General features: G+C 41.2%; 1 protein-coding gene across 1 annotated transcript in view; it reads left to right on the forward strand.

Moving 5' to 3' along the window:
* Positions 1-235: 235 nt before the first annotated feature.
* prkd1 (protein kinase D1) overlaps positions 236-26,977 on the forward strand; it is a 35,900-nt gene continuing 9,158 nt past the window's right edge. Inside the window, exons 1-15 of the mRNA XM_069715450.1 lie at positions 236-1,034; positions 10,355-10,493; positions 16,493-16,624; positions 16,722-16,891; positions 17,021-17,044; positions 17,553-17,760; positions 18,066-18,143; positions 18,432-18,633; positions 18,819-18,942; positions 20,081-20,158; positions 21,066-21,233; positions 21,695-21,806; positions 23,112-23,164; positions 25,764-25,836; positions 26,443-26,549. Coding sequence (XP_069571551.1) covers positions 789-1,034; positions 10,355-10,493; positions 16,493-16,624; positions 16,722-16,891; positions 17,021-17,044; positions 17,553-17,760; positions 18,066-18,143; positions 18,432-18,633; positions 18,819-18,942; positions 20,081-20,158; positions 21,066-21,233; positions 21,695-21,806; positions 23,112-23,164; positions 25,764-25,836; positions 26,443-26,549 — 1,914 coding nt within the window. The 5' untranslated portion in view covers positions 236-788. The remainder of the gene's footprint in view (positions 1,035-10,354; positions 10,494-16,492; positions 16,625-16,721; positions 16,892-17,020; positions 17,045-17,552; positions 17,761-18,065; positions 18,144-18,431; positions 18,634-18,818; positions 18,943-20,080; positions 20,159-21,065; positions 21,234-21,694; positions 21,807-23,111; positions 23,165-25,763; positions 25,837-26,442; positions 26,550-26,977) is intronic.

Consider the following 26,977-nt stretch of genomic DNA (forward strand, 5'->3'; position numbering starts at 1 on the left):
TTGTCTGCAGGTTTTTTGGAAACTGTTTGGAGTATTTTTAAGTAGATTTTAAATTGTTATAAACCTAAATCTCTCACTTTCCCTTCAACGAAACCCTTAAAAATGACAATTTTACCCAAAGGACTCTTTTAATATCTTTTTTAAGAGTTTGTAGAGCTGCAATCCATTCCAAACATTCTTCAAACCGTCTTTAATCTAAAACCATCAGAATTTACATGTGAAAGTGAAACTCACGCTTTAAAAATAGGAATCAAGACGGCAAATGAAACCAACTGTGCCTCAGCTACTGAAGCCTGAATCTCTCCAACCGTCACTCATCCACCATCCATCAGTCCAGGAGGTTTCCCTCTCTCCTCCCCTCCTCCTCTTCCTCTCCAGCCACTGTTGACGTCCATGGCTCTGTCACCCGCATCACCGGTTTCCACGCTGCTCTCTGGTCCAGTCATGTAGTCATTATGGCTTTTCTAATTCCCACTGTGTTCACACCCTTCCTCTGACTGTCTCTTTGCGGCTCCTCTGCGCGTTTTCACTTAGTTTTCTTGTAGTTAATCGGTCGTCGTTTCTGTCGGAAACTGTTTGTTTTTGCGCTTTTCTGACGCTTTGGGGAGTTCTGCGCGTCCGAGCATCCCGCAACGTCTCCACGGTTCAAAATCCCTTCTCTGGCTGCTCCACCTGGACCCCGTTGTTAATTTCTCCCATATTCCACCAACCGTGCGGTCATTTCTTTCCTCGTCGTGACTTCTAATTGTTTCTTGGCAGAGTTGGAAACCACGGGGGAAAAGGCTCATATGAGTGCGCCTCCGCTGATCCGTGCGCCCAGCCCGCTCCCGTTCTCTGGGGGGACAAACAACACCAACACCGGCACCGGGGGAGGAGGAGGAGGTGGTGATGGTGGTAGTGGTGGTGGTGGAGGTGGTAGTGTGATCTCCTTCCACATCCAGATCGGTCTGAGCCGGGAGCCGGTGCTGCTGGACGCTGCGGAGCTCAGCCTCAGTCAGGTCCGGGAGGTGGCGTGCTCCATCGTGGACCAGAAGGTAACCGAGAGTTTAAAACCGAGTCCTCGAACCCTCTGAGTTCTGGAAGAGTTGTCATAATGTGCAGAAAGCGAAAAAAGTGTGAAAAGTTACAGGTGTCAAATGAAGCTTTCACTGGCAGATTGGTGCATTGGTGCAAATTATGAAACCCACAGACATGTTCCCACGTCCTCTGAACCTGAACAAAGTACTTTGTTTTTTCTTTTTTTTTCTTGTCTTTTCTTTTTTTCTTTGAGTTGTCTTTGTGCCTAAACCTTCAAAGTAGCTCTGGCACATCATAAAAGTGTTATTTCATTGGGGCAAACCACCCATAGGAACATGGTTGTTGCTGGACATAATGATAAAAGAGGTATTAGAAACACCTTTCAATATAATGTAGCATAGCACAACACCAGCTATTGATTTACTAAAGCTTAAAACAGTAAGTACATATAAAAAGAAACACTATGAGCAGGTTATGAGGGAGCAAGACTGCCAAAATGAAAAATAAATGTGCCCTGAAAATAATATTGCTATTAATAAATTGATAAAATGTCAATGTCAATTTATTCATTTTTTATTTTATTTATATACTAGTTTCTCTTTAAATTTCCCCCAATTAATTTATTTATAAATTTTCCTTTTATATGTTTTAAACATGTTTTTCACTCTGTCATTCCCCGCATTGCTATTATAAAAGCATCCATTATTGCCACATTGAGTTCCCAATGATGTCAGTCGTTATCGTGCTTACCCTCAAATATATTTGTATTAATTATTATCGATGTTGAAAATTCGTTTGTGATCTTAAAAATATAGTTTATATATACATATATTACTCAAAGTTCACTTAATAGCGATTAACTGCTTGTCACAGTCTTCATCAGCAAGTAGAGTTTGCCTAGTTGTCATGGAGATAGCTAAATTGTCATCACATGTCACGTATCACATGACCACATTCTCACCCCATGGTTATGATGCCCTCCCACATCAACGCAACCACCAAACCATGTGATGAAAACTGAGCGAACTTGTCTTTGATGATGAAGACTGGAGATGTGGTTTAAAGCTCTGGGGGGGGAAAAAAGCTGCAGTATAATTAGACCTGATGAAGCAGTTTATTGCATTAGGCCTGAAGCTGTGAAATCCCTGTCTGATTTCTCCTTTTGTCCCGTGTCAGCATGATGATAGTTAGCACCACAGCTTTCTACCATTTGGACTTAAAGAATCTGTGTTTAAAGGAAATTGTTCGCAATGGCAGGATAGTCCCAGCTGCACAGCAAAGAGAGGCTTTTTCCATCGTGACAGGACACGATGGGACGAGAGACGGCTGTGACATGGTGAGAGGGATATTCAATAATATGTATAGACAATCCACAGCGCCATAGGGAAATCCCGCCTATAGCAGGAGACCAGTCAATGTCACCACTTTAACCTCTGTGCCCTGCTGGACCATAATTTGACTCCACAGGCTGCTTAACAGAAGTTACATTGTCTTGCTTTAAGTAGCGTTAGCCTAAAGCTTCTAGAAGTCACTGTGTCACCTGACCTTTACTTTGACAAGTTTTACGAGTTGTGTCGATCTAAATTGCTTTGGGGTGTGATCACATGGCAGCCGTAATAGATTTAATGCTTCGTAATATCATCTGTTCAGATATCCAGATCCTAGGCTCTATATAAAAGTGGACGTAGCTTCCGGGTCTGAAAAATGAGACCGATGCAGAAGTGCCTTCAGCTGCAATACCACCAAGTGCCACTAAAGGCTGACTCCAAAAAGTTTCCGGCTCCCCAGACTCCCATTTAACTAGTCGCATAAAATTGAAAGTCAATAAATCTTTTCCACAAGTGTTTTTGGTTTTTGCGAGCTAAAATCAGTCCTTCTTCTTCTAAAAATAATCCAGCCTAAAAAAATATGTGTTATTGGGAGGGAGGGTCTGTTTGATTGACAGGCATGTGGTGCAGTCAGGTTACAGCTTTCGGTTGGCGGGACGTAGTATCGTCGGGTTTCCAAATCAGATCAAGTCAGATCCACCGCTAGCTCTGCCCCCAGCTCGTCCAAATATGGTCACTTCCTGCTCCAAACCGCACCGAACTAGCAAGATGTTGCCAGCCAAAATCCGACCTCGAAGCCCCACAACGGATGTCACAAACCAACGGATGATGTCACTGTTGGTTGATCCAGATAATGTTCCTACCATTAGTTGCTGTTAGTAGGAGATTTGAAGGGCTAAGCTTTTACCGCAGAACAGCATGACGCATGAACACACAACATTCCTCCGATGGCATGCAGTGTGTTCAGCAGTATTTCTCTCTAAGTGCAAGGTGTACAGTGTGTGAGTCTGGAAAGCAACATTTATTCAGTCAGTGTAGTGACTCACTCGGGGGCTCGTTGGTTTCTCATCGGAAACATGATGGATTTCTGCCTTTGTTCGCTCGCTCTGCAGGGGTTTCTCTGTTTTTCTGGCTTTTACTTTATGAGCTGAATTGAACTGCAAAACTGTTACCAAGCGCTCACAATTAAACTACACAGACACACACACAGACAGTGTCAGTGTCCTTATGAATGTGATAGATGTCCTCTTTCTCACTTAGACGAGCGCAGAAAGATCCCTGAGGAGTTTATGAATGTGAGCGTGTTTTGTTTCTCTCATTTACACAAATAACAACATTGTTGTTAAATGTTTTTTTTCTTTCTCTTTTGTCCCAAAACCAAATCGACCCAAAATCCAGTCCAAAAACCAAAATGTGAGACATCCAACAACTTCAACGTCAATATGGTCGGAATGCCTATTCATTGATTTATAAATATTTTTTTCTTTGAAATGGGGTGGAGATTGAGGCCTGACCAGGATGCTTTTAGAATGGGATTAGGACAGAAAGGGAATATCAGGAGTCAATCCCGACACGATGAGTGAGGGATGATGATGGAACCTGATTTGGATTGGACTGGGATCGAGTTTTATTGGGATTGGATCTGGAGGGTATAAAAAGGGGGTTTGACATCAGGATGAGTTTTGGGTTGGTACAGGGTCGGGATGGGAACAAGAAAGGATCCCCTGAGATTATGGTGGGATTATGGCTGGGACTGTTGGTTTGGGATCAGGATTTCAACAGGATTGTGATGGGTTGGGGAAGGAAACAAGAGGGAACTAGGTTGAGACTAGGATCCAGTTTTATTTGGGACTGGGTCAGGAGGGAGTTTGAAGGGAACAAAGTCAGGTTTTCATGTAGATGGGATCAGGATTTGTAAAAGGATTTTGGATTTTAATCAGATTAGGAGGGTACTAGGATGAGATTTTGGTTCAACTTTATTGGAACAGTATCACAAAAGATTTGGGAGACAGGATTTAGATTCGAGATGCAATCAAAAAGAGATGAAGATTGGAACAGGATTACTAACCGAGTGATGAAAATCAACATATTTCTTTCTTATTTTCTTTGGTGCAGAGTGCAAACATTCTTATTTTATTCTTCTTTGTATATTTGGAAATAAGAATAATTCAATCAGGATTTGGAAAGAACATTTTAGATCCATGTAACTGTTTACATTCCCTCTTCCTGTGGTCCTGTGGTGGAGTCATCACCACAACATGAAACCAGCATTTTCTGATTTACTTGCTCTAGAAAACAAGTAAGACAATGGTGGAAAACACCTGTTTAGTGTGAATGCAAGCTAACAATAGAGATAAAAAAAGGCACATTTACTCACATGGACATTTCTCTCCTATGCGCACACATACAAATGGCCATGTTCTGTCCGTTATATCTGTTCAAATTAGCTAATAATCCAATTTCTGGTGAGAATCACCCCATTTCACCACCGTGGCACTTTTACACCTGAATGTGACACTCACACATACCTGAAACCTGAGAACCAGGATGCTAACGGCTTGACACACAAACATACACACACACTCAGGTTGTTGATCAAAGTGTTCATTAGTTTATGTGTATTCTATAGAGGAATATATAGTACAGCAGGTTACCTCGACACCTGTTCACGCACCAAACCTGTGTGACATCCCTCGCAACATGCAACACTTAACACCTCAAATGGCACCAAATGAACTGATTAACAAGAGGTGTGTGTGAGAGAAGAGAGAGAGAGAGAGAGAGAGAGAGAGAGAGAGAGAGAGAGAGAGAGAGAGAGAGAGAGAGAGAGAAACATGGCTTTTTTAATTTCTTGTTCGTTAATGTTTACAGAAACGCTACTTAACTGTTTCCCGGCAAAGATCAAAGTTGCCAAAGATGAAGCGTTTGGGTCCTTCAGCTGCGTGCTGATTGGTTGTTCTGGTTCGGTTCGCAGAGACTGAGAGATTGACGTCTGTGTTCAGGTGGGACAGAGGTGCAGCAGCTCTTTTTTTTGTATCATAGGCTCAGTTACTGTGATGGAACCTCACTTGTAATCCAGTATATATACAGTGTTTATAACTGGGATGCCTTTACAAGGATCTCATTCTTCGAGAGTCGTTACCAAGAATTTTGTTCAGGAGATTCCATGCTTAAATTTAATTCAATTAAATTTTATTTATGTAGGGCCAAATCACAACACAGGTGATTTCATGGCACTGAACACATCTAAGTGCAATATAACTTCACAACATTATACACAGAAACCCAGCAATTCAACAATTCAACAATTTCAATGTAAGCTAGTAGGGAAAAATGACCCTGTAAGGGAGAAAAACCTCCAAAAGAGGAAAGAAACCTCTGACAGTAGCAGGCGCTATAATTTATATTTAAAGGCTATAATTTATAAAGGATATACACTTTGCAAAAAAATCTTGTGGTGTTCTGTGTTTTTATCAGCTGTTCCAGCAGGAAGTAAAAGCTCCAAGCCTCTAATCCATTAAAATGTCTGTTTTTAGTGGTCTGACCTCCATGTGATTCAGTATCTTTAAAGACGGTGGAATCAGCCAACAAATGGTGAGCTGTGAAACTATGATGTCTCTTTTAACTTTACTGGCCCAAAATCCACTTTTAAACCTCTTCGACTTTTAATGTCAGGTGAATTTCTTCTGACTAAAATGCAAGAAATCATTAAGTTTGAATGTTTAAGGAAACAAACGGCAACTGAATCTCTAAACTGAACGTTATTCCACACAACACTTGGTCCAGACTGTGAAGGATGCTTAAAAACTAAGTTAACATTATTTTTATCCATAAAAGCCTGGAGCTTTTTTTTACTGATTAACTTCCATGTCACTGTAAATGCACTTGGTCATCATAGATTCAATCGTCTTTGACCGATTTTGGTTTCGTGAGACACTCTGAGGTGAAACGCTCCTGAGCTGAGAAGCGTTGTTGTGTGACGTAATATGTGGTTAATGTAAATGCCCCCAGTTTCTTTACATGTGGTGAAATCATGACTGCGACAACGCTTTGGGTTTCACTGAGCATCGTTTTCTTACCACTTCACAGATAGACACACACACACACACCCCCAGCCCCTCCCACACACACACACACACACACACACACACACACCTCTGCCACTCTGTAACAGTAATAATGAAGCCGTGTGCGCTGCGTTTCTGTCGGTAGCTGTTTCTCCTTGTTGCCTGGCAACTGATGATGATTGCGGCTGTGAAGTGTCCTTCTGAGGGCCATTATGAGACACACACACTCTGAATGAAGCAGAAGATGAACAGTGTGTGTGTGTGTGTGTGTGTGTGTGTGTGTGTGTGTGTGTGTGTGTGTGTGTGTGTGTGTGTGTGTGTGTGTGTGTGTGTGTGTTTTGTCCTTCTCATTGTCCTCTCTCTCGCTCTCTCTTTCATCTCCTCACTTTTTTTTTCATCCATTCATACCTCTTTATTCATCTTTTCTCGTCATCTCATTTTCCCTCCCTCCCTCTCTCTCTCTCGCTCTATCACCAAGCATCTCTTTTTTCCTTCCTATCCTGAACTGATAGTTCTGGTGGACCAATTCAGTTTCACATATTTTGATTTTAAATTGCGCCCAGTCCAACGTAAAATCGAAGATATCTTTGGTCAAAGCTCAAACATTTTCAATACAAAGACAACAGATTAAGGAGCCATAAAGATGTTTAAAAGCTGTGTTTACTTGTTGTATATGTTGTCTGTACTTAAGTCTGTATACACACTATTGAGGACCAAAATCCCATAACCTGACCTCATTCCAGCCTCAAACCAAATCTTTAAAAAATAAACTTACTGTTAATGTTTTTACATTATGGGGATTTGAGTTAAAGTCACCACAATGTGTGCACACGGTTAAGTCCCCATAACAAACACTATCACACGCTATTACAAATGACATCATGCTGCATGTCCTGTCGTCATGGTGACAGCCCCTCTCTCCTCCTCATTAGGTGTTGTTGGCGAAGACCAGCACATTGCTGCTGTTGTAACATTAAAACTCCAGTTTGGATTGATTTTTAATGTTTCAGCTGCAGTCAGAGGACTCTGTAAATAAAAATAAAAATCCTGTTTTATACATTCACCTTCCAGCTACAGTAGATATTTTTTTGTCATAGCAGCAGCTTAGCCATCGTTTGATGTGCGCTCTCGGCTCATGGTTCACATTTATGGTGAAATTGCAGACGTGTACGAATACCAGTGGTTACAAAAAATTATGTAACTCTGAATTACCTACTGACGAGACGAGTAGTTCACGCCTGCTGTGTGCATTTGATCGCCCCTCGAATGTAAATCCCACTATGAAGTTGTCCAAATATGATAGCATTGGTGTCCATGGCCTCAGACATGTGGTTGGGAATGTGTCTGCCCTCATCCCTGAATGTGTCTTATGTAGTATGCATCATATTCTGATTGATTGGACGAGAGAATTATCCGAACACAGCAACACATTATCATGTTCAGATTTTTTAAAAACAGTCAGCTGACCCTCTGCTGTCCTATGATACTTGGACTCCAGTACCCACGATGCCTTGCAGGGGCAGGATGGGGGTGGTGGGGTCAGGGAGCTGTTCCGCTGTGTGTTCGGCACAGAAAGTCCTCAACTGAGCTGAATTGAATAAACAGAGGTGGAGGAGACGGAGAGCCTTGAGTTCTTGTTGCCGTGACAACAAGAGCGGCACCGCTGCTATGGCAACACCACACACAGAGACACGCTCTTGATGTATCTGTGAAGTATATTGTGAAGGATCTGATCGAGAGACAGGTGAAGGCCTTGTGGATGAAGAGGCTCCTCTTCATTGCGTAGTTCCCTCTTCTTCCTCATTTTTTTTGCTTTGTTTTCCTGCATGTGAGAAACACGCATGCAGATACCTTCTCTGAATGTCACAAAGATGTGGCGGTTGTAATCAAACATCTCCGCTCTGATGTCCATCCCTTGTGTTTCTTCGTCAGAGAAGTTCTCCTCTATTTCCTCAGTCGCGGTTTCTTTGCAGCAGCTCCACCTTGAAGCATCGATGTGGACTCTAACCTGAGCTGCTGTTAATTGTAGATTTGCGAGTGACCTGTCAATCATGTTGCCTTCCAGAAACGTGGGAACCAGGAACGGCACGTGACGAATTGGAAGCCAGAAATAAAATAAAAAAACTGGTTTCTGTGTGTGTGTGTGTGTGTGTGTGTGTGTGTGTGTGTGTGTGTGTCTGTGGGTGAAATGTGTGTGTATTTCTGTGTACATTTGTGGTCGATAGCAGTCTCAGCGGTGCTCTGCGGTTGGTCGATGTGTTGCTCATTTCAGCGATGACTCATTGATCTTCAACATAACGGCGAACTGCACCTTTAACTTCCAGTGGTTTCACTTCACTTTGTGTGTGTGTGTGTGTGTGTGTGTGTGTGTGTGTGTGTGTGTGTGTGTGTGTGTGTGTGTGTGTGTGTGTGTGTGTGTGTGTGTGTGTGTGTGTGTGTGTGAGCTCTCATACGTCTGTCTTTGTGTCTTTGTCGGATATTCAAGAGGGGACATGACGTGAATTTAATGAATTGCCAGATAATGATGAGACTCTCAGGCTGCCTTTGTTAATATTGGATTAATTTGACTGAACCGTTGCAGTGTGAAGTTGAAGCTAAATTTAAGAACAAAAGAACATTTTTCATTTTGTTCCCTCTGTAAATTTACTACAGAAGTATTTTTGTATGAATTTATTCTGTAAGATTTGTCTGTCCACAACCTCTTGATGAGAATCTGAATGATTTATTCATCTGCCGATGAAAATCAAAGCTCACATCGATCTCTGTATCACGACTCTTTCTTTTTGTTTTCTTGTCATCCTCTCACCCATTTAAATAGCTTTATTAGTACAGTTAATTGACAAGTTTTTATTAGTAGAAGTAAATGACATTGAGCCAGACAAAAAAACAAAAGAAAAGAAAAAGCGGAAATTTGTTAAATCATTTGGCAAAAATAGTGGAAAGTGGCTTTGTGAGGTTTTCTATGTAGGCAAGTATGAGGACGCCTCTGACTACTGGAGGCCACTTGGCACAGCTCTTGTGATTGGCTGATTGACACCTGTTTACGGCGAAAACTTTGAAGAACTTAACCATAAAACTAAAGGTCTGCTGCACATACATTAGTCAGTTTAGACTCAATATAAGGAAATATCCACGGATGTGTGTGATAAAGTACAATACTCAAATGCCACACTTCCTAAATGTTAATTAGCATGCAATGTCTGAGTAGAAAACACAAAGCCCACTGTTGTTCTAAAGGCATCTCTAGAATCCAAGACTCTTCTAACCATCTGGAGAAAAAAAAATACTTCCAACACTGAATTATTTTGTTTTATAGTTGTTTTGTTTCCCAGATGATGTTCACAGTTTTAATGACTTTACGGTATGAAACCTGCAAGCAAAACAACCACAAGGAGGTTCAAAACAACCACATGGAGAAACAGAAAGACACAGAAGGACCACAAATACAACTTTTGGGGTGGAACCAGGAACCATTTCCACCAATTCATAGCAGAAATGTTGACAGAGATGCCTAATCGCCTCATAAAATGACCACAGAGTTAAAAAAAAAAAAAAAATAATTACTACAAAAAGCAAGTTAATGAATGCAAAGATGTAAAACAACCATAAAAGGTAACACAATCACTATAAATTGTCCACAAAATTTGCACCACTTTGTGACTTTGTCAAAATCTATGAACCTCAGAAGAAAAGCGTCATTTTTCAAAGGAGCCGGGTACAGTTTTATTTCTGCTGGTTTTCTCTCAGGCTCTGATATATTTTGTTTCTCCCATGGCTGTTGGATTTTACCCCAGTTAAACACTTCATTTACTTTTGCTCTGAAAGTGCCAAATGTTTGGTTTACAAGTTAAATTTTGTTACAGATTTTGATTTATTGTCATCCCTTGTTCTTTAAACAGACACAGACTTTGCTCAGATTGTCTGCATCTCTGTCTCTGCCAGTTACCCGAGTGCGGTTTCTATGGGATGTATGAGAAGATCTTGCTGTTCCGTCATGACCAGACGTCGGACAACATGCTGCAGCTGCTGCGCTCTGCTTCACAGATCCAGGAGGGAGACCTGGTGGAGGCCGTGCTGTCAGGTGAGAGGGGGGCCGATGACGTCAGAGCTGGGAGGAAATTCATTCATCCATTGCCATGTAGCTGTAGCATTCAGTTTACCAAAACCCGTCCCTGGCCTGATCAACTTGAGCAAACCTGAAGATTTACACACCTGCTGGTTTATTTGTTTAACAATGCTGAAGCAAAACTTCAAATTTACACTCTAAAACATTTTTTGGCGCACCCATTAAAGTGTCCACATGTGCATAATTCTGATCTCCGGTTGCAGTCGTCTCTTGCCAGACTGTTCTTCCTGGCTGTCGTCCAGCTCGGGACTCAGGTGTTCACGTGGCGCTATACGCTAACGGCCTGACAGCTGCTGCTCCCCAATTTCCTGTCTGTCTGTCACACACCCGGCACTGTGTGTGCGTTAGTGAACATTTGCATATTGTTTGTCTGCACTTGTGTGTTTGTTTTAATTAACGTGTTACCATTTTTCCCTCTGTGTGCACATATCAGTTATATGTACCTATCTGTGATGTGTGTTCGGATCTTTGGCACCTAAAAAAGGTTTTTCGGGAGAGTATCGAGTGACGTTGTAGCTGCATTTAAAGCACAAAAAGATATAAAAGTGACAGTAGGAATTTTTAGCACCGGAGTTACGGATTCACACGAAGAACAGCAAAGAATGTAAACCTCTGTCAGGACTTGAAATGGCAAAGAAACAGATTTTTTTTTTTTTTTTTTTTTTTTTAAATTAGTAATGAAATTTGAGCACCAAAAGAAGTTTACATGAAACAGGGAGGAGTGCAGTGAAGGAGAAGTTTGAAATCCAGAGATAATTTTGAAGCAGCAGTAAAACAGAAGCTCAGAAACGGATCTAAGGCCCCGAAAGGACTTGAAGTGGCAGATGATACAAGAAATGCTGAGAAAACTTAAAGTAAGTAAGTAATCTAAACACTGAAAGAAGTGCAGATTTAAAGAGTAGCACTGAATCTGAAGCACTCAGTCTAGTTGCAGCGGGAGAAAAACAATGAAAGAAATTCAGGTGAGGTGTGAAGTTTTATTGCCAAAAGATTGTGATAGTTGAAGTGGGCTGGATTAAAAAACAAAAAAACAAAACTTTGACGATTGAAATTCGACCTCTGTCAGAAAAACAGTGGCCAATTAAATAGAAAAAACTGAAAGGAATTGAAGTAGCAGTTAAAAGGTGAGCAGTGGAAAATAAAACAAAATATCCAAAGCAAAATTATGTGGGATGAATTTTAAGCAGTTGAAAATATTGAACTGTCACTGTTATTTGTAACAGTGATTGTGCTGAAAGGAGTTGAAGAGTCTTATTTTACAAATAATTTTGTGAAAAGAAGTTCTGTGTCAGGAGAATCTTTTTTTTTTTTTTTAACAAAAATGTCAAAAACTGAAGAGTCTTCTTCTGTTGTTCTTTTCTAACCATGTTCCTAATTATAATTGCAATTCTTTCCTCCTCTACACCTCCCTCGTGGTTATTTTCCAACTTGTTTACATCCTCCACCACCTCTATCTTTGACGAATCCTTCCTCCCCTCTTCCTCCTCCCTTCCTCTACCTTTTCTCTTCCCTCATCCTCCTTCATCAGGATGCTGACAGATAAAAAACACTTTAGTTTATGGCTCTCTGCCAGTCCCAGCGACAACTCGAAGTGTGGAGGAAACAAACAGGAAATTAACTTTGTATGGTGTAACAACAAGCTCCAGCCAGGCAGGCTGATTGGTTATAAATGACCTGTAAAACAACCTGATAATTTCTGCAAGGCAGATTTTATTGGCTGTGATTGGAACCGGAGAGATAGTTAACAAAGTGTTTCCTCTCATTGTTTTTAATCAGCGTACATGTTGATTGATGTTGTTTACAATAAACCCCTTTCAATGAGACATGCAATTCAGTTGTGAAGGCAAACACTAAAATTCAATTGTAAGCAGATCAAAACATAAATATACAGAGAGAAATTAAAATTGAATGGATGTGATGTCATACACTCACTGCATGATATTCTTACACCCCAACCACTGTTTCCATCATAACAACTAGTGGCACCTGATGATCGGTCATTTATGGTTACAGTCACTGAATTAAATTGGTCTTTATTTACCGAGCATTCATAGCAAGTTCTATAGATTCAATTAATTACTAACCAAGTGAGAGAGAACAACTCGGTATCAATGCAAAGCGTGACATAGACACGCTCGTCCACTACAGCAAAACGATAGCCACACTTGGCGCTGTCTAGGCGTGAAATTTACACGTTTTTCTGTAGTGGACAAAAATGAAACCTGCTGCATGCTTTGAGCTGTGATTTACAGGAAAATTAAACATTGTAAAAACACATGGTTGGAGTTAAGAAAAAAAAAAGAAAAAAAAAAACCCTCAAGAAAAGCATTGTCACCTCCTGGATTAAAAACCTCTTTGTCCCACCTGTCAGTCTGCAAAAAATGTCCTTTGTTTGGTCTGAAAACCTCGGTTGCATGACCTTGGTCACATGATCTCGCGTCACCTGACATTTACGTGCATTTATGTTTCACGCTTACGAAACGTGTAACTTTCACACCTAGACAGCCGAATGCATGGCTATCTTACGTTTTGCTCCAGTGGATGGGCGTGTTTATTTCACGCTTTGCTGTGATACTGGGTTGGTGAGAAAGCAAGACAGATTGGTTCATGTTACACAAAAACTTTAACTTTGATTAGCCTATCGGCATCCTAATATTAGTGATTGGATTCTGCCAAAGAATAAGACAGAATCTGCTGTTGTCACTATTTTATTATAAAGAATTCATGCTAAAAAATTATACTAATCATTAAAAAAAAATTAAGTGCAAGTTTACAGCTTTAAAATATTATTGGTTTTGTGACCACAAGAGGAGTATAAAGGATCTTCTCTAAGCTTATGTGTTAGTTGTGACAAAGATTTATGAAAACTCCGGAGCAGACTCCAACATCTGTGTTTGGTTTTTCAAGTTTTAGTTTATTCGGTTCTCGCACGAGCGGTATTTATTGAGGTAAACAGTGCGTCTGCTCCACCACCGCTGGTTTACAGTTTCTTCACCCGCAGTGTTTGTTTTCTGTCTGTGGGTTCGCAAGTTAGCAGCAAGCACTCCTAATTCCACCACACACGCATAAACACAGGCATTTATATTCATACAAGGACTACCTAGGAAGTCCTCACACACACACACACACACACACACACACACACACACACACACACACACACACACACACACACACACACACACACACACACACACACACACACACACACACACACACACACACACACACACACACACGTCATTTTCTGAAGCATATAATAACAGTTTGGAAGCTTGTTCAGACTTCCAAACGTATGTTGGCCCTCCAAACAAAAGGCATAAACAATAATTTGAATAAATGGAGGTAATTTCCTGTTGCAGAATGTCTAATCAGAGCCGTATTCTACTGGAGGACCACAACACGGGGCGAGTGTGTGTGCGTCGAAGGAAACGAAACGACGAGAGCGATTAGGAATACATGCAAAAGAGAGAGGGACAGGCGGGGGGACACAGAGGAAGGGAGCGAATATCACGTCCCAAACTACCCATCATGCCTTGCCAAGCCTGCTGGCCAACTGAAAAAACACACAGTCCATCTGCGCCCGCTAAGAGCCTCTCGTACCTCCAAAACATTTACAAAATACCCGCTAACAACTCATTCATTACTCTTTGTCTGTGTTGTCCTGTTTATCTCCATGCCCTCCTCTCTCTCCCGGTCCATCTCCGGCTGGTTGAAGGGAAACTCTTGTGATATTCTACATCTTTATTTTCATCAGCAAATCCCACACGAAGCTCCGAGCCAACACCGAAAGGATCTTCTAACAAGTACCATCAGAGCCTGATATATCTTCTTCCTCTGAGCTCTATTGTTGTCTAAAAATACATCGATGAGCCACACTGTTGCTCTGTCTGACCTCATTATCTCGACTCAGCTCTGTCCTGCTACCCAAAATGCTCACTGCAGCAACAAATGCAGATTAAACGCAGCGTTGAAATTAGTCCCCAATAAATGCATTTCACAGTTTTCTTATCTAAAAAACAAATGCTGTCCCACTGGTCAGATGTATCACTGCGTTCACTCGTTTTGATGTTTTAGTTGTATACTTCACTTTACCAAGCTCTCGTACGGTCGCTTGCGTTCGAAGGCCGTGCACACCCACGCAGGCGTTAATAAGAGATAATGGTGCAAGTTCTCCCGCCCTACCAGGTGTGAGGGGAAATGTTAATCAAGCACAGCTTTTAGACACCAACTCGGTACTCAGAGGAGGACAAGAAGATCTGTCATCAACAAGCAACATTCAGCGTTTAGGAAATTAGTTTTTTCTTGTCAAATTTCTCAAATATAATGGATGTTTTTATAGCAAAATTTTTTTTTAAATGGTAATAGTAAAATTTTATCAGCACTAAACTCTGAAGCTGAAAACCATTCATTATCCCATTCAAAACAAAATCGATCTGACACATAATTCTGATAAACTCAGCTGTCAATTTACAACTCTTCATGGAGAAAAAAACCCGACTGATCCCAAACTGATCATTAAACCGGTGGCAGGAAGAGTTTTCTTAGCATAAGTCAGATCATTTTTCGTCCTCTATCTCTAAGAAAAAGTAGGTAAAATCCATGTTAATATGTTGAGCTAGTTAGTAACTAGTAACTATAGCTAGTAACTATAAATACTCCACTGTGGTAACCAGCTGTTCTCTGTGCCATTACTGTTTGTTGCAGGTACAGTATAGCTTTTTAGAGGTTTTGGACCGGGAACAGTAGCCTGCTTTGACTGATAACAACACTGTGAGAGTGAACCAAAAACAGAAACACCATTCACAGCGCCACACTGTTTCTGTTTTATATTTCATACATTATTGTAAAAATAGCCAGTTGAATTCCTCCTTCGGCGTTATGAGTTTCTCGGCAGGAGTTATCGGTGCTGCCAGAGCACCCGACTGGGTTTTTGTGAAAACAGCTGGTGGATGTTTGGGCTCAGATGGCTCGCTGTAGCCGCCGGCCCAGTCACCCCTGATCAGCAGCTGCTCGCCTCTGAGCAGACTTAAAAGCACAGGAAAACATGGTGAGGAGTGACATGAAGAAGCGAAGGTGCCACAAATCGCTCTGTTGGCGCTCCTTGAAAGTTTTTGATGCTGTATTGTTGTTTAGCTGGAATCAAATCATTATCTTTCACTTTTAATGAAGTGTTGAGGTGGAAAATTGCTTATTACATTTTATGGAACGTTTTGGCGACTGTTTGCACTTGAATCTCAAAGCATGAAAATGTAATGTTTTGGTTAAGCAACATGTATGAAAATGGCCTCATCGCTTAACTCATTGACTGGTGGTTCATATTCCTTTCAGGACTGAAGTTAAAAATGATACTTCAACTGCTTTTAGCTTTTAGGTTACACTTATTGTACATAATGAATTTAATTAGGTAAGTGCCAATGACAGAGATTTAAAAGGGAGATCTGAGTACATAAATGCATCACTAAATATCGAAGAAAATATTTGCGAAACAGTCTACATTTTAATTTCTTGTGGCACCACTGACATTTCATCTCCTCTCAGATCATTTGCCGCCACTTGAAGTCCTTTCAGTTCCTCATAGGTGCAACTTTTGGGGGAGGCTGTGGCTCAGACGGTAGAGTGGGTTGCACACTAATCAGAAGGTTGGTGGCTCAATCCCCAGCTCCTCCTGTCCACATGCCAAAGTGTCCTTGAGCAAGACACTGAACCCTAAGTTGCTCCCGATGGTGTACCATCGGTGTGTGAATGTGCTCCTGATGGCAGCACCCTGCACGGTGATCTGTCTCATTAGTGTGTGAATGGGTGAATGGAAAAACCATGTTAAAACGCTTTGAGACCAAAAGGTGATAAAGCGCTGGACAAGTACAGACCATTTAACTTCGACTCCTTTTAAGTGCTTCAACAGAAAAAACTAAATGTTGAATTTATCTAATATATCTTGTGATTTTCTGCAGCTTCCGCCACAGTGGAGGACTTCCAGATCCGTCCGCACTGCCTGTTCGTCCACTCGTACCGAGCGCCAGCCTTCTGCGACCACTGCGGGGAGATGCTGTGGGGTCTTGTACGACAAGGACTCAAATGCGAAGGTAAAGTTGTTGTTTTTTTGGCCTTAAATGAGAACATTTTAGCAGTGATGGGAAGTAAAAGAGGATTTTCATTGAGATGCTGTCTTTTTTGCTCCAGGTTGTGGTCTAAACTATCACAAGCGCTGTGCCTTTAAGATCCCCAACAACTGCAGTGGCGTGAGGAGGCGTCGCCCGTCCAACGTGTCGCTGACCGGCGGGATCGTCAACCTGGGTCGCCCTCTCTCCGCCGAGCCGTCGCCCCCCCACTACACCGATGATGCTTTACTGGTCAGTGCACCAAACATACATCCTGAACATGGGTCTGTGGTGTGTTCACTGTCTGTCATAACACCTGGACACTGGAGGTTTTTTTTTTAGAGACTTAACTGTATCTTTTTTTTCTTTCTTATTGTCCAGTCTCCAGTCAGTCCTGGTATAGAGGTAAGTGCTTATCCTTAAAAATCCTTTAATACCTAAATGAGGTTAGGGTTTTTCCCCTGAATTACACTTGTGGTGCATTTATGCTTTTTAATTAATTAACCGGGTGTGATTTTAAATCTTGAATTGATTTCCGATTCTAATGTTGTATTTTTATTAATTAATCTTTCTTAGCACAACAATGTGTTCATCTTTTCAAAGTTCTTATATTTATTTCACAGTAAAATCCAAAATTAAAGAGATAAGATTATAACAGAAATTTAAGCATTTTTATTTTGGACAAATTTTGGTTTGAAGGCTGATAATAATTTTATTGTTTTGTAATGTGTAAGATACGTTTTTCTTTCATACATCTCAGAAAAGATGTCTATATTCAAGTTTACCATTTTATCTGTAATTAATCGTGGAATATTACTAATAACTAACAGCCAGTTATCCCCAGTTAACAACCAACACTGAGCCTGTTAGAAATTTTTTGAAGATGTAATTTCTTGCTTGTTTCTCCTGGCAGAAGAACCAGTTGGATTACTTCCCCGGTAGAGAGCGTCGTTCCAGCTCCCAGTCGTACATCGGCCGTCCCATCGAGCTGGACAAGATCTTACTGTCGAAGGTCAAAGTTCCCCACACCTTCCTGATCCACTCGTACACCCGACCGACCGTCTGCCAGCACTGCAAAAAGCTGCTGAAAGGCCTCTTCAGACAGGGCCTGCAGTGCAAAGGTGAGCACCTTAAGTACTGTTTGAACATTTTCTTTCACCGCTATGAAATCAATTACATCATAAAATCAGGTTTTTTTTGGAAAGCTAAAGGGAGCTGGAGTTTTTTCGAGATTTATGTCCCATGCAGTCATTCGTAGTCTTTATTGGACTTGGGCCAGTTGAAGTGCAGTTGATAGGCCTTTCAGGAAGACTCTTGCGTATCACTAGTTGTACACGTACCACGGTTTTGGACTCACTGCTCTAAATTGTCAAAACTTTTAAGATTTTCCTCTGTCTAACTTTCTCCTGTCATGTTTCTTTCTCAGATTGTAAATTTAATTGTCATAAACGATGTGCCACAAAAGTGCCAAACAACTGCCTGGGAGAAGTTTCCAAAAATGGAGGCAAGTGTCGACACGCAAACACACTACTACTACTACTACTACTACATGCATAAAACCAATCCTAACCTAAACTTTAACCTTTGAACCAGAACGACACATTTAGTGGTTGGAAACAGATGATCAATCATAGGAATTATTAAAGGAACAGTCTGGAGGTGGCAGGGCTTATGATTTATACTGCAACCAGCCACCAGGGGGTGATGCAGATATTTTGGATCGATCGGCCATCACTATATACAGTCTACATAAACACAACACAACACAAACTCTTTTCTTGTGTTCATGTAGAGCTCCTTAGCCCGGGGGCAGAGTCAGACATCGTCATGGTAGAGGGTTGCCTTGACGACCATGACATGGACAGAGGCGGCGGCCTGCTGGACGACATGGACGAGGCGCTGACATCAGAGGGAGGTCTGCTGCTGGACGCAGGACCGAGCGACCTCTGTGACCTGCACGACCCCGACCTGGACGAGTCTAACCGCGCCATCAGGTACACACACACACACACACACGCGCACACACACACACACACACACACACACACACACACACACACACACACACACACACACACACACACACACACACACACACACACACACACACACACACACACACACACGCGCGCGCACACAGGCCTGAGACTGTGCTTTGTCCCGCCCCGCCTCCCCACAGCCCGTCCACCAGCAACAACATCCCTCTGATGCGAGTCGTTCAGTCCGTCAAACACACGAAGAGGAAGACCAGCAACGTGATGAAGGAGGGCTGGATGGTACACTACACCAGCAAGGACACTCTGGTACATCTTTATTGACACGGTTACATGTCTGTTTACCTCACTTCGATTGTGAAGGTTGAGCAAAACCAAACTGTGATCTGACAGCTTGTTGAATCACAATGTGCCGTTTTTCTAATTCTCCTCAGACACGGTTAAATAGTTAAATGCAGAATTTGTAAAATGTAGAGGGTTTGGAAATAGTTAACCCTTTACCGGGACCTACCTCTGACAAGCATGATGGGTAACAGCAGCTCTCTGACCCCATTAAACAATCCCTCCATTGGTTTATTGTTTACCTTTTTTTTTACTTAGGATGTGTTCTTAAGTTTTTGATCCGTTTCATTCCCTCAAAATTCAGCTGATAGGACAGACCCTGCAGCAGTCGGGGAGACATCGGTGACGTCGGTCCACTGAGTCCGTTTGGGGAGGCCCCAAAACTGCTCATCCATCCGTTACGGATGACCTGGGTCAGAAACGGGACAGAATGTCCCGAACCCAGTTCAACTGCTTTCACTGACATTCACCGCAGATATTTCTCAACTAGAACTGAACTGCAGCTGCTCAGTTTGTTTGACACATCTTTAATAACTTAATATACACTTACTGCCAAAAAAAAAATTCACGTGAGTTTTTAGTTTAGTTTGAGTTGCTTAAACCATTTTTAAAAAACAATGTTTTGGCCTGTTTACAGTTTAAATATGTGGAATAAAAACAGCTAAAAGAAAGACAAGAATTACGTAACAGAAAATGAGAGAGAAAAAAATGTGCTCATGACTAGATTTGGATTTGGCATGAAAATTCCCTATTCTGGTAATATAAACCAGATTAAAACCCTAAAATGATTCCAGAAAATACTTTTTGACAACTTTTTGTGGTATTTGTTTTAGAAAAAGTGCAATAAAACAATGTTTGTCACTTCCTTAAGTGTGACGAGGTGTTGCTGCTCTGCATCGTTCAGCTCTGTGTTGAAGGTTGAAACAAGTTGACAGTGATTTGCAGGTTGTCAGTGACTCTGTGCTTCATGCTGACTCGTCCTCTCCTCCGTCCGTCCTCCTTTTTCCATTTCTGGACACTTTTCTGACTTTTTTCTCGTACCTGTCTTTCCGTCCGTCTCATCAACTGTCTCTTTTCCTTCTTCCTTTCCGTCTCTATGTTTCAGAGGAAGAGACATTACTGGCGGCTGGACAGTAAATGCATCACGCTGTTTCAGAACGACTCAGGAAGTAAATACTACAAGGTAAGACCACCTCCTTCTGCGGGGATTCTTTGCTGCTGCTTAAACCGTGGCAAAGCAAATACGTTAATTTTCGGACAGCAGGAGAAACTCTGTCTTTTTATTCATTCATCAATTGTCTGCCTATCATTTAGAATTGGGAAGCGGCAGCAACATTTTCCCGGCTCCTCCTGGAGAATCAGGAGACCAGATGAACTATATAATCTTTTCAACGTGTTCTGGGTTGGATAACCTGCAGTGGAAGGAGGATCCTGATCAGATGCACCTCAACTGTCTCCTTTTGAAACTCCCTTTGGGTTTAGTTCAAGAAAAACAATGAAATTGCGATGCTGTTGCCACCATCTGTTGTCGATATGACAACATTTCTACAGAGCTTGGTTCTCCTCAAATGTGCTTCAACACCAAAGCCAGTCTTTTTTCAAATTTACACACTCCAGAGCCCATTTTGAAAAAACAAAAAAACGCATTTTCAGGATGATAAATGTTGTTTTTGTCTTAATGGGGAGCCAAAATGGGGTTCATGAATTTAGTGAGCTTAGTGTGGACTTACAGACAGTTGATACATTTGGATTCAAAAAGCTGCTATTTACCGTGAATTAAACCTCACTTTGAGAAATGAAAATATCCTGCACACCCCGATGCATTGCGAGTGTCAAGAGCAAATAGTGATCATCAGCCGAGAGTTTTTTACTGCTTCAAAACATAAAACAACTTTAAACAATATGGGGTGAAAAGTTGATTGTTGCCGTCTCTGATCTCTCAATTCTCTACGACATGTCTTAAACATGTTGACAAGAAGAGAGATGCTTGGAAACAAATGGCCCATTGTGACTGGTGTGTAGCAGGTGTCAGAAAACATCTGTCCAGTTGTGTCTGCACTCATTCTGCACTTCCCTCTTCTGTCTTGCAGGAGATCCCTCTGTCGGAGATTTTGTCACTGGAGCCGGCTCAGACCTTCTCTCTGCTTCCCGATGGAGCCAATCCTCACTGCTTTGAGATCGCCACGGCGTCGCTGGTTTATTACATCGGAGAGAATCTGCAGAGGGCCGATTCGACTTTGACAGGCAGCAGTATTCTGGTGAGACGCAGCTTTTTTTGGTGTGACGCGACACGAGAAAGCTTGTCTACCCCGTTTTATCTGGTTGCGTCGTCATCCCTCTGATCGATTATATGAGTGGAGCTGCTCTCACTTGATCTTTCCTGATGTATGACCATGACTTATACGTAAAGCGTATATGTGTATTTTGTGGTATCAACCCTAGTTGCATAATGTTGCTTTAATACTTAAAAAAAAAAAAAAATCAAGAGTAATGCTCCAGTAACTTAAACTGGTCCAGATACTACAATAAAAAAAAATTAAAAAAAAAAATAAAAAAAATTTAAAAAACGTGCACGTCAATGTTTCAAGAAAAAAAGTCTTCTTTTACTCAAATGAAATCCCTGGCATCATCCCACTTGAAAAAAATACAGTTTAATATGACCTCCATGTCTCTTCAGGTCAACTGTGCTGTACTCACTGTTTTTGCGGACCGGTTTCAGGTCAGCGGTGTGGGGCAGGATGTAGCTCGGATGTGGGAGATGGCCATCCAGCATGCTCTGATGCCGGCTGTCTCTACAGGAATTTGTCACAGCTCCCACCGCAGTGGGCACAGTAAGACACCGAACCACATTACAGCTGGAAACAGCACATATGTTAATATCATCGGCAATATTTGCCTTTTAATATGGTTCTTCATCTATAAATTAAATTAAGTTTCATTAAGATCTTATCATGGCAGGTCATTTCTCAGTAAAGAAAACAGAATTATGAATATTTGTTTCCCTTCCTGCCAATAGATGCCTCGAAATCCTACACATCACACTTTTAAATGCAACTTTTCTTGTTTTGAAAGATTGTAACATTTTTTACATTTCTTGGATCTCTTAAATTGTTTTAAAATCTGAAAAAAAAAAACGTCTTAATAAAACGCTTTAATCAAAGTCGCAGTTAGAAAAAAATATTCATTATGGAGTCCAACAAAGCTCAATTCGGGATGCACTACTTTTCAGTGTTTTTATGATAGTGTGATGGGTCATCGTTGGTGAAAGCAACATGTAACTACTATGCTGACAACACCCAGTTTTATATGCGTAGCTGTATTGAAAATGTTCTATGGTTGTTTATTTTTATAAATTTTTCACTTTTGAACAGGATCAAATTCGGACCATGAGTTGGCTTTGTGACCTACAAGTTAGATATATGAATCTTTGGAAGATTATCACTTTGAACTCAGTCTTTAAAAACTCATATTTGGCAGCTAACCATTGTTCAAACCCACAAAACTTCATTTTAAATTCAAGTTAGAATCCCAACTTTAATATGAAGCCTTTAATATAAAGTTTTCACTTTCCCTCCAGCCATCAGTGTGGCAGTGACTCTATTGGGATTGAAAGTACAGAAATGTAAATGTCTGTTTCCTTTGTGAAAGGACTCCTCACACATTTCCAGCTGAGGAATCACTGTTCATGTTGAATTCTCCTGTAGACTCTCAGAGCCCCTCAGGGCCGATAGCGCCCACACAAAACCTACCAGAGATATTTCAGGCCCTCTCTGACGTCAAACCGATCATGACTAATGCTTGGCTGCGGCCGTATTGCCTTTTCTGAATAGAATAATGTCTCTCAGCTCACAGAGGGCTGCAGGCTTTGAATTTATAACAAATCCATCAGTAGACACACAAAATGTTGCTTAAAGTGAAGACACAAGTTAATTCTTCCATTAATTTGCACTATTTCCTTGATTTTTGATCCACTGAGAGATTTTTCTCTAATCCGACGCTGATGAAAGATACTTTTTTATTATCAATGACATTAATTGGCCCAGCTGTGGACTGTATCTTTTCTTTAATCATGCTTCACTGTGGCATTTTTTTTTCCTCCAGTTTTTAGTCATATCATGTTTGTGTCTCATCAACAGAGGAAATTTCTATCAGTATTTCTGTCTCCAACTGCCAAATCCAGGAGAATGTGGTGAGAAAATGCAAACACACACTCTCTCTCTCTCTCTCACACACACACACACACACACACACACACACACACACACACACACACACACACACACACACACACACACACACACACACACACACACACACACACACACACACACGTTATCATTGTCTTGGAGAAAATATGCAGTGTGGCATTATTTTGTTTAATTAATGTAGTTTTTAACTGAGTTCTGTTATGAGGACACAGTGACATCTCAACCCAACAAAGCAGAAACACAAGTGGTCAACTAACCCATCAAACGTCCTTAAATGTTGGTCTTTCCACTACTTTTGTCCAACTATTTTTGTCCAACTATTGGCTGTATAAATTGTACACATTTTGAATGTGGGCTTTTTACAATTTACACAGTAGATTTCTTAAAATGGATTGATTTGCATGCCCTTTTCGGTTTTCATCCCGCCTCATCACAGGAGTTGGATCAATCAACATGATCAAGTTCGCTCCATGAGTTGGCTTTGCAACCTGCATGTTAGATATATGCATATTTGGAAGATTATGACTTCAACTTCGGCCTTTACAAACTAATTTTTGGCACCTAAATTTTGTTCAAACCCCCAAAACTTAATTTTAAATTTCAGTGAAAATCACAACTTTAATATCAAGTCTTCACTTTCCCTCCAGCCATCAGCTTGACAGTGACTATTGGGATAGAAAGTAGGAAAATGTAAATCATGCAAATGTTTTGATTTCAAAGTGCACGGAAAAGGAAACCTTCAGCTCATGTCGGGAGGCTAACATTTTTCTTGAATTCCTGACATTTCTAATCAACAAATCAGAAAGCACAAAGTATTACAGTAAATCAATGAAGAACAGTTAACAAAATGAACAAATCAGGCCAAATACAGCAAATACACTTTAAGTAAAATAAATTAAACCCATTACGCGTCTTTTACCTTATTTAGAAGCTGTTTTCCGATGACTAATAATAGTGCATTTCACTCTTAACACGAAGGCTAAATTAACTTTATTCATAGCTCCTTAATTGAGACTCTCTCTCTCTGCTGCCACTGTTTGTGTTTCTGCTGCGTCACTCGGGCCGTAGAGTCACCTGTGCAGGTAGTCGGCTGCATTTAGAATCCTGAATCAGATGTTTTCATGCTTTCATTCACAGCGTTTCAGCTGATCCAGGTCTCTGAAATCAGGAAGTGATGTTTGCATGCGCACACTTTAAAAAAAAAAAACAGGACACTTAAAAAAACCAACAACTCATCTTTGACTTGTACCAGACAACAACATCCTGTTTCCACTCCCATCCTCTCCATCCAGCTCTCGGTGAATTTGCATTTGAAGACCTCGGGGTCGTGTCAGAGTTGCCACCCCTCCTTCCCCCCAACATGTTTGAAACGCTCTGTGCATTTACATCATAAAGATTTGCGTGATCCTCGAATGTCTGCAAACTCTATTCATGCATGCAAATCCCAAACGCGGAGAACATCGAGTCCTATTTCCATGCAGACGCGCACCTCGCCGTCTCCAAGGTGAGCACGTCTTCGAGCACCTCAAAATGGAGATTACTGTGATTACTCACTCAGCCGAGCGGTTGCCACGGCGACGATGGTAATTAGGCAGCGAGCTCCGGGGGGTGGGAGGAGGAGGTTTATAATATTGTATTTCTTGTCCTCTTTGCTCGAGGTGTGATATTAGGCTGTCAGCTAACAGGGGAGAAGAGGGGAGACGTGATCGCAGACAAACGAGGGAGAAAATATTTTGCGGTTTTGGTGTCAAAGCTGTGGCAGTTCGCTGACGCCGTGCGGTTAAAGTGACGGACGGCGCACGGTCGGGGAAAAAAAAATTAAAAATCCTGAAAGCTCTTCCGCCAGGTGATGAATCGATGCAATACACGTTTTCTTTTTTTTGTTGAAGCTACTTTCTGTCAACCTGCCTTGCCTTCCTCCGCTGCACTTCTCCACCAGAGAGACTTGTGACCTGAAACTTTCACCACCGAAACTTTAGGTGCATTTCCAGTCTTTTCTCAAAACTGAGATTTGCAAATATGACGAGTTCGGTGTCTCAAAAAAGTGCTGAGCGTATGAAATTATGTCACAGGTTTGCAAATTGTTCCCAGACCACACTTCCTTACCGGAATCTCATATTGTTTCATTTTTTTTTATTTACCGCCTCTTTTTCGACATGTTCATACACCAGTTCTTAAAAGTGCGGCCGCTCTTTCATGTATGCACTTTTCTCACTTCTTTGTTAAAGAAATAATTCAATAAAAGACATCTGTTGTTGTTTTTTTCCTGAGCGTGACATGAGATTGATATCAATCTCATTTCAAGTATTTCTCTTCATTTTTTTTGTATTTTTGTGTCGTTTATTCGTCACGCCCCTCCATATGTTAAGTTCTCTATCGTCTCGAGACTATCGCTTCACTCAGAGAATCAAGGTGTAACCAAACGATCCTCACACTTCATCCACCGGCCTCTGAAAGGCTTTCATGCCCTTCTTAACTGATTTTTGTCATTTCTTTTTTTTTTTTCATTTCACCCTTCACTTGAACCGCATCCAATGATTGCTGAACTTCTACCTCAGACTGTCCTGTCGTGTTTTCCAGGACATCAACTCGGTGTATCAGATCTTCCCCGACGAGGTTCTCGGATCAGGACAGTTTGGCATCGTGTATGGAGGTAAAACACTCCTGCAGTCAGACACAAATCCTCATTATGCACCGTGTAAAGCCTTTTCTATGTCCAACACAAAACGTTTCTGGAGTTTCTAAGACGTGACAAAGTATCTTCAGACTTCTATCATTCTATTCTGCTGTGCAACATGATCGCCTTAAAGGAGACACATCCACTAACTTAAGCTAGCAGCTTGAGTGAAATTGCCAAAATGTGTTTTGTTTTAATTTCTAGAAGCAAGAAATGTCTGAAACTTTTAACTCGGGAAGAACTTTATCCGTCTAGTTTTTAATAGCCTCAAAGACGATCGTAAAATGTATCTTCACGTGTTCCAGGTTTGACACCCGACAATATTCTATGATTAATGGATGACACAAGGGACAAGGGCTATTAGTGCCATTTTTAAACAGTGTCTATAAACGATCACTGATGTTTACATTTAAAAATCAGTCTTAATCTTTCATATGAAATAATAAACGTGTCTGATCTACATGGCTGAGATTTTATTGTTAAAATCGGGAAACTAAGCTCTAATCAAGTGCAGTTAACATTTTAGCAGCTGAGTGTGTTTATGATGCACATTTGTGTGTGTTTGTGTGTCACTGCATGCAGGTAAACACAGGAAGTCCGGCCGAGACGTCGCCATCAAGATCATCGATAAACTCCGCTTTCCCACCAAACAGGAGAGTCAGCTGCGCAACGAGGTGGCGATCCTGCAGGTAAACTTACACACACACACACACGCACACACTGCTCGGGAGCCTTTTGGCAGGAATTGGAACTTCCTGTTGTGCACGACTCCATTACGGTGGCAACACTGTAGGGGTGCGACACCCGAACACACACCTGCACGTAAAACAGATTTCGTCACCTCTGATTTTTTTTAATTTTATTTTAATGTCTGTAAGATGCAAACCTTTTTAAGTGAGGAGGTTTTTAAAGATAATAGTTGATAATAGTTTTCATTTAGCATTTCAACATCATAAAAAAGTGCACATTCTTTAATTTTAGTTCATTTCTTCAATGTGTTCATTGCACTTTTAAGCCGGTACTCTTTGTAACATCATTTCTACAAGTTTGATAAATACAGGCCCTGGTTTTAAATTAAAGATGTTTTTTTTTTTTCTTTTTGTGAATTATATACCAG

The sequence above is a fragment of the Brachyistius frenatus genome, unplaced genomic scaffold, assembly GCF_029030835.1.
Source record: "Brachyistius frenatus isolate BFR_SWC_R1_liver_20210118 unplaced genomic scaffold, ASM2903083v1 Contig_143, whole genome shotgun sequence".
NCBI classification, from domain to species: Eukaryota; Metazoa; Chordata; class Actinopteri; family Embiotocidae; genus Brachyistius; species Brachyistius frenatus.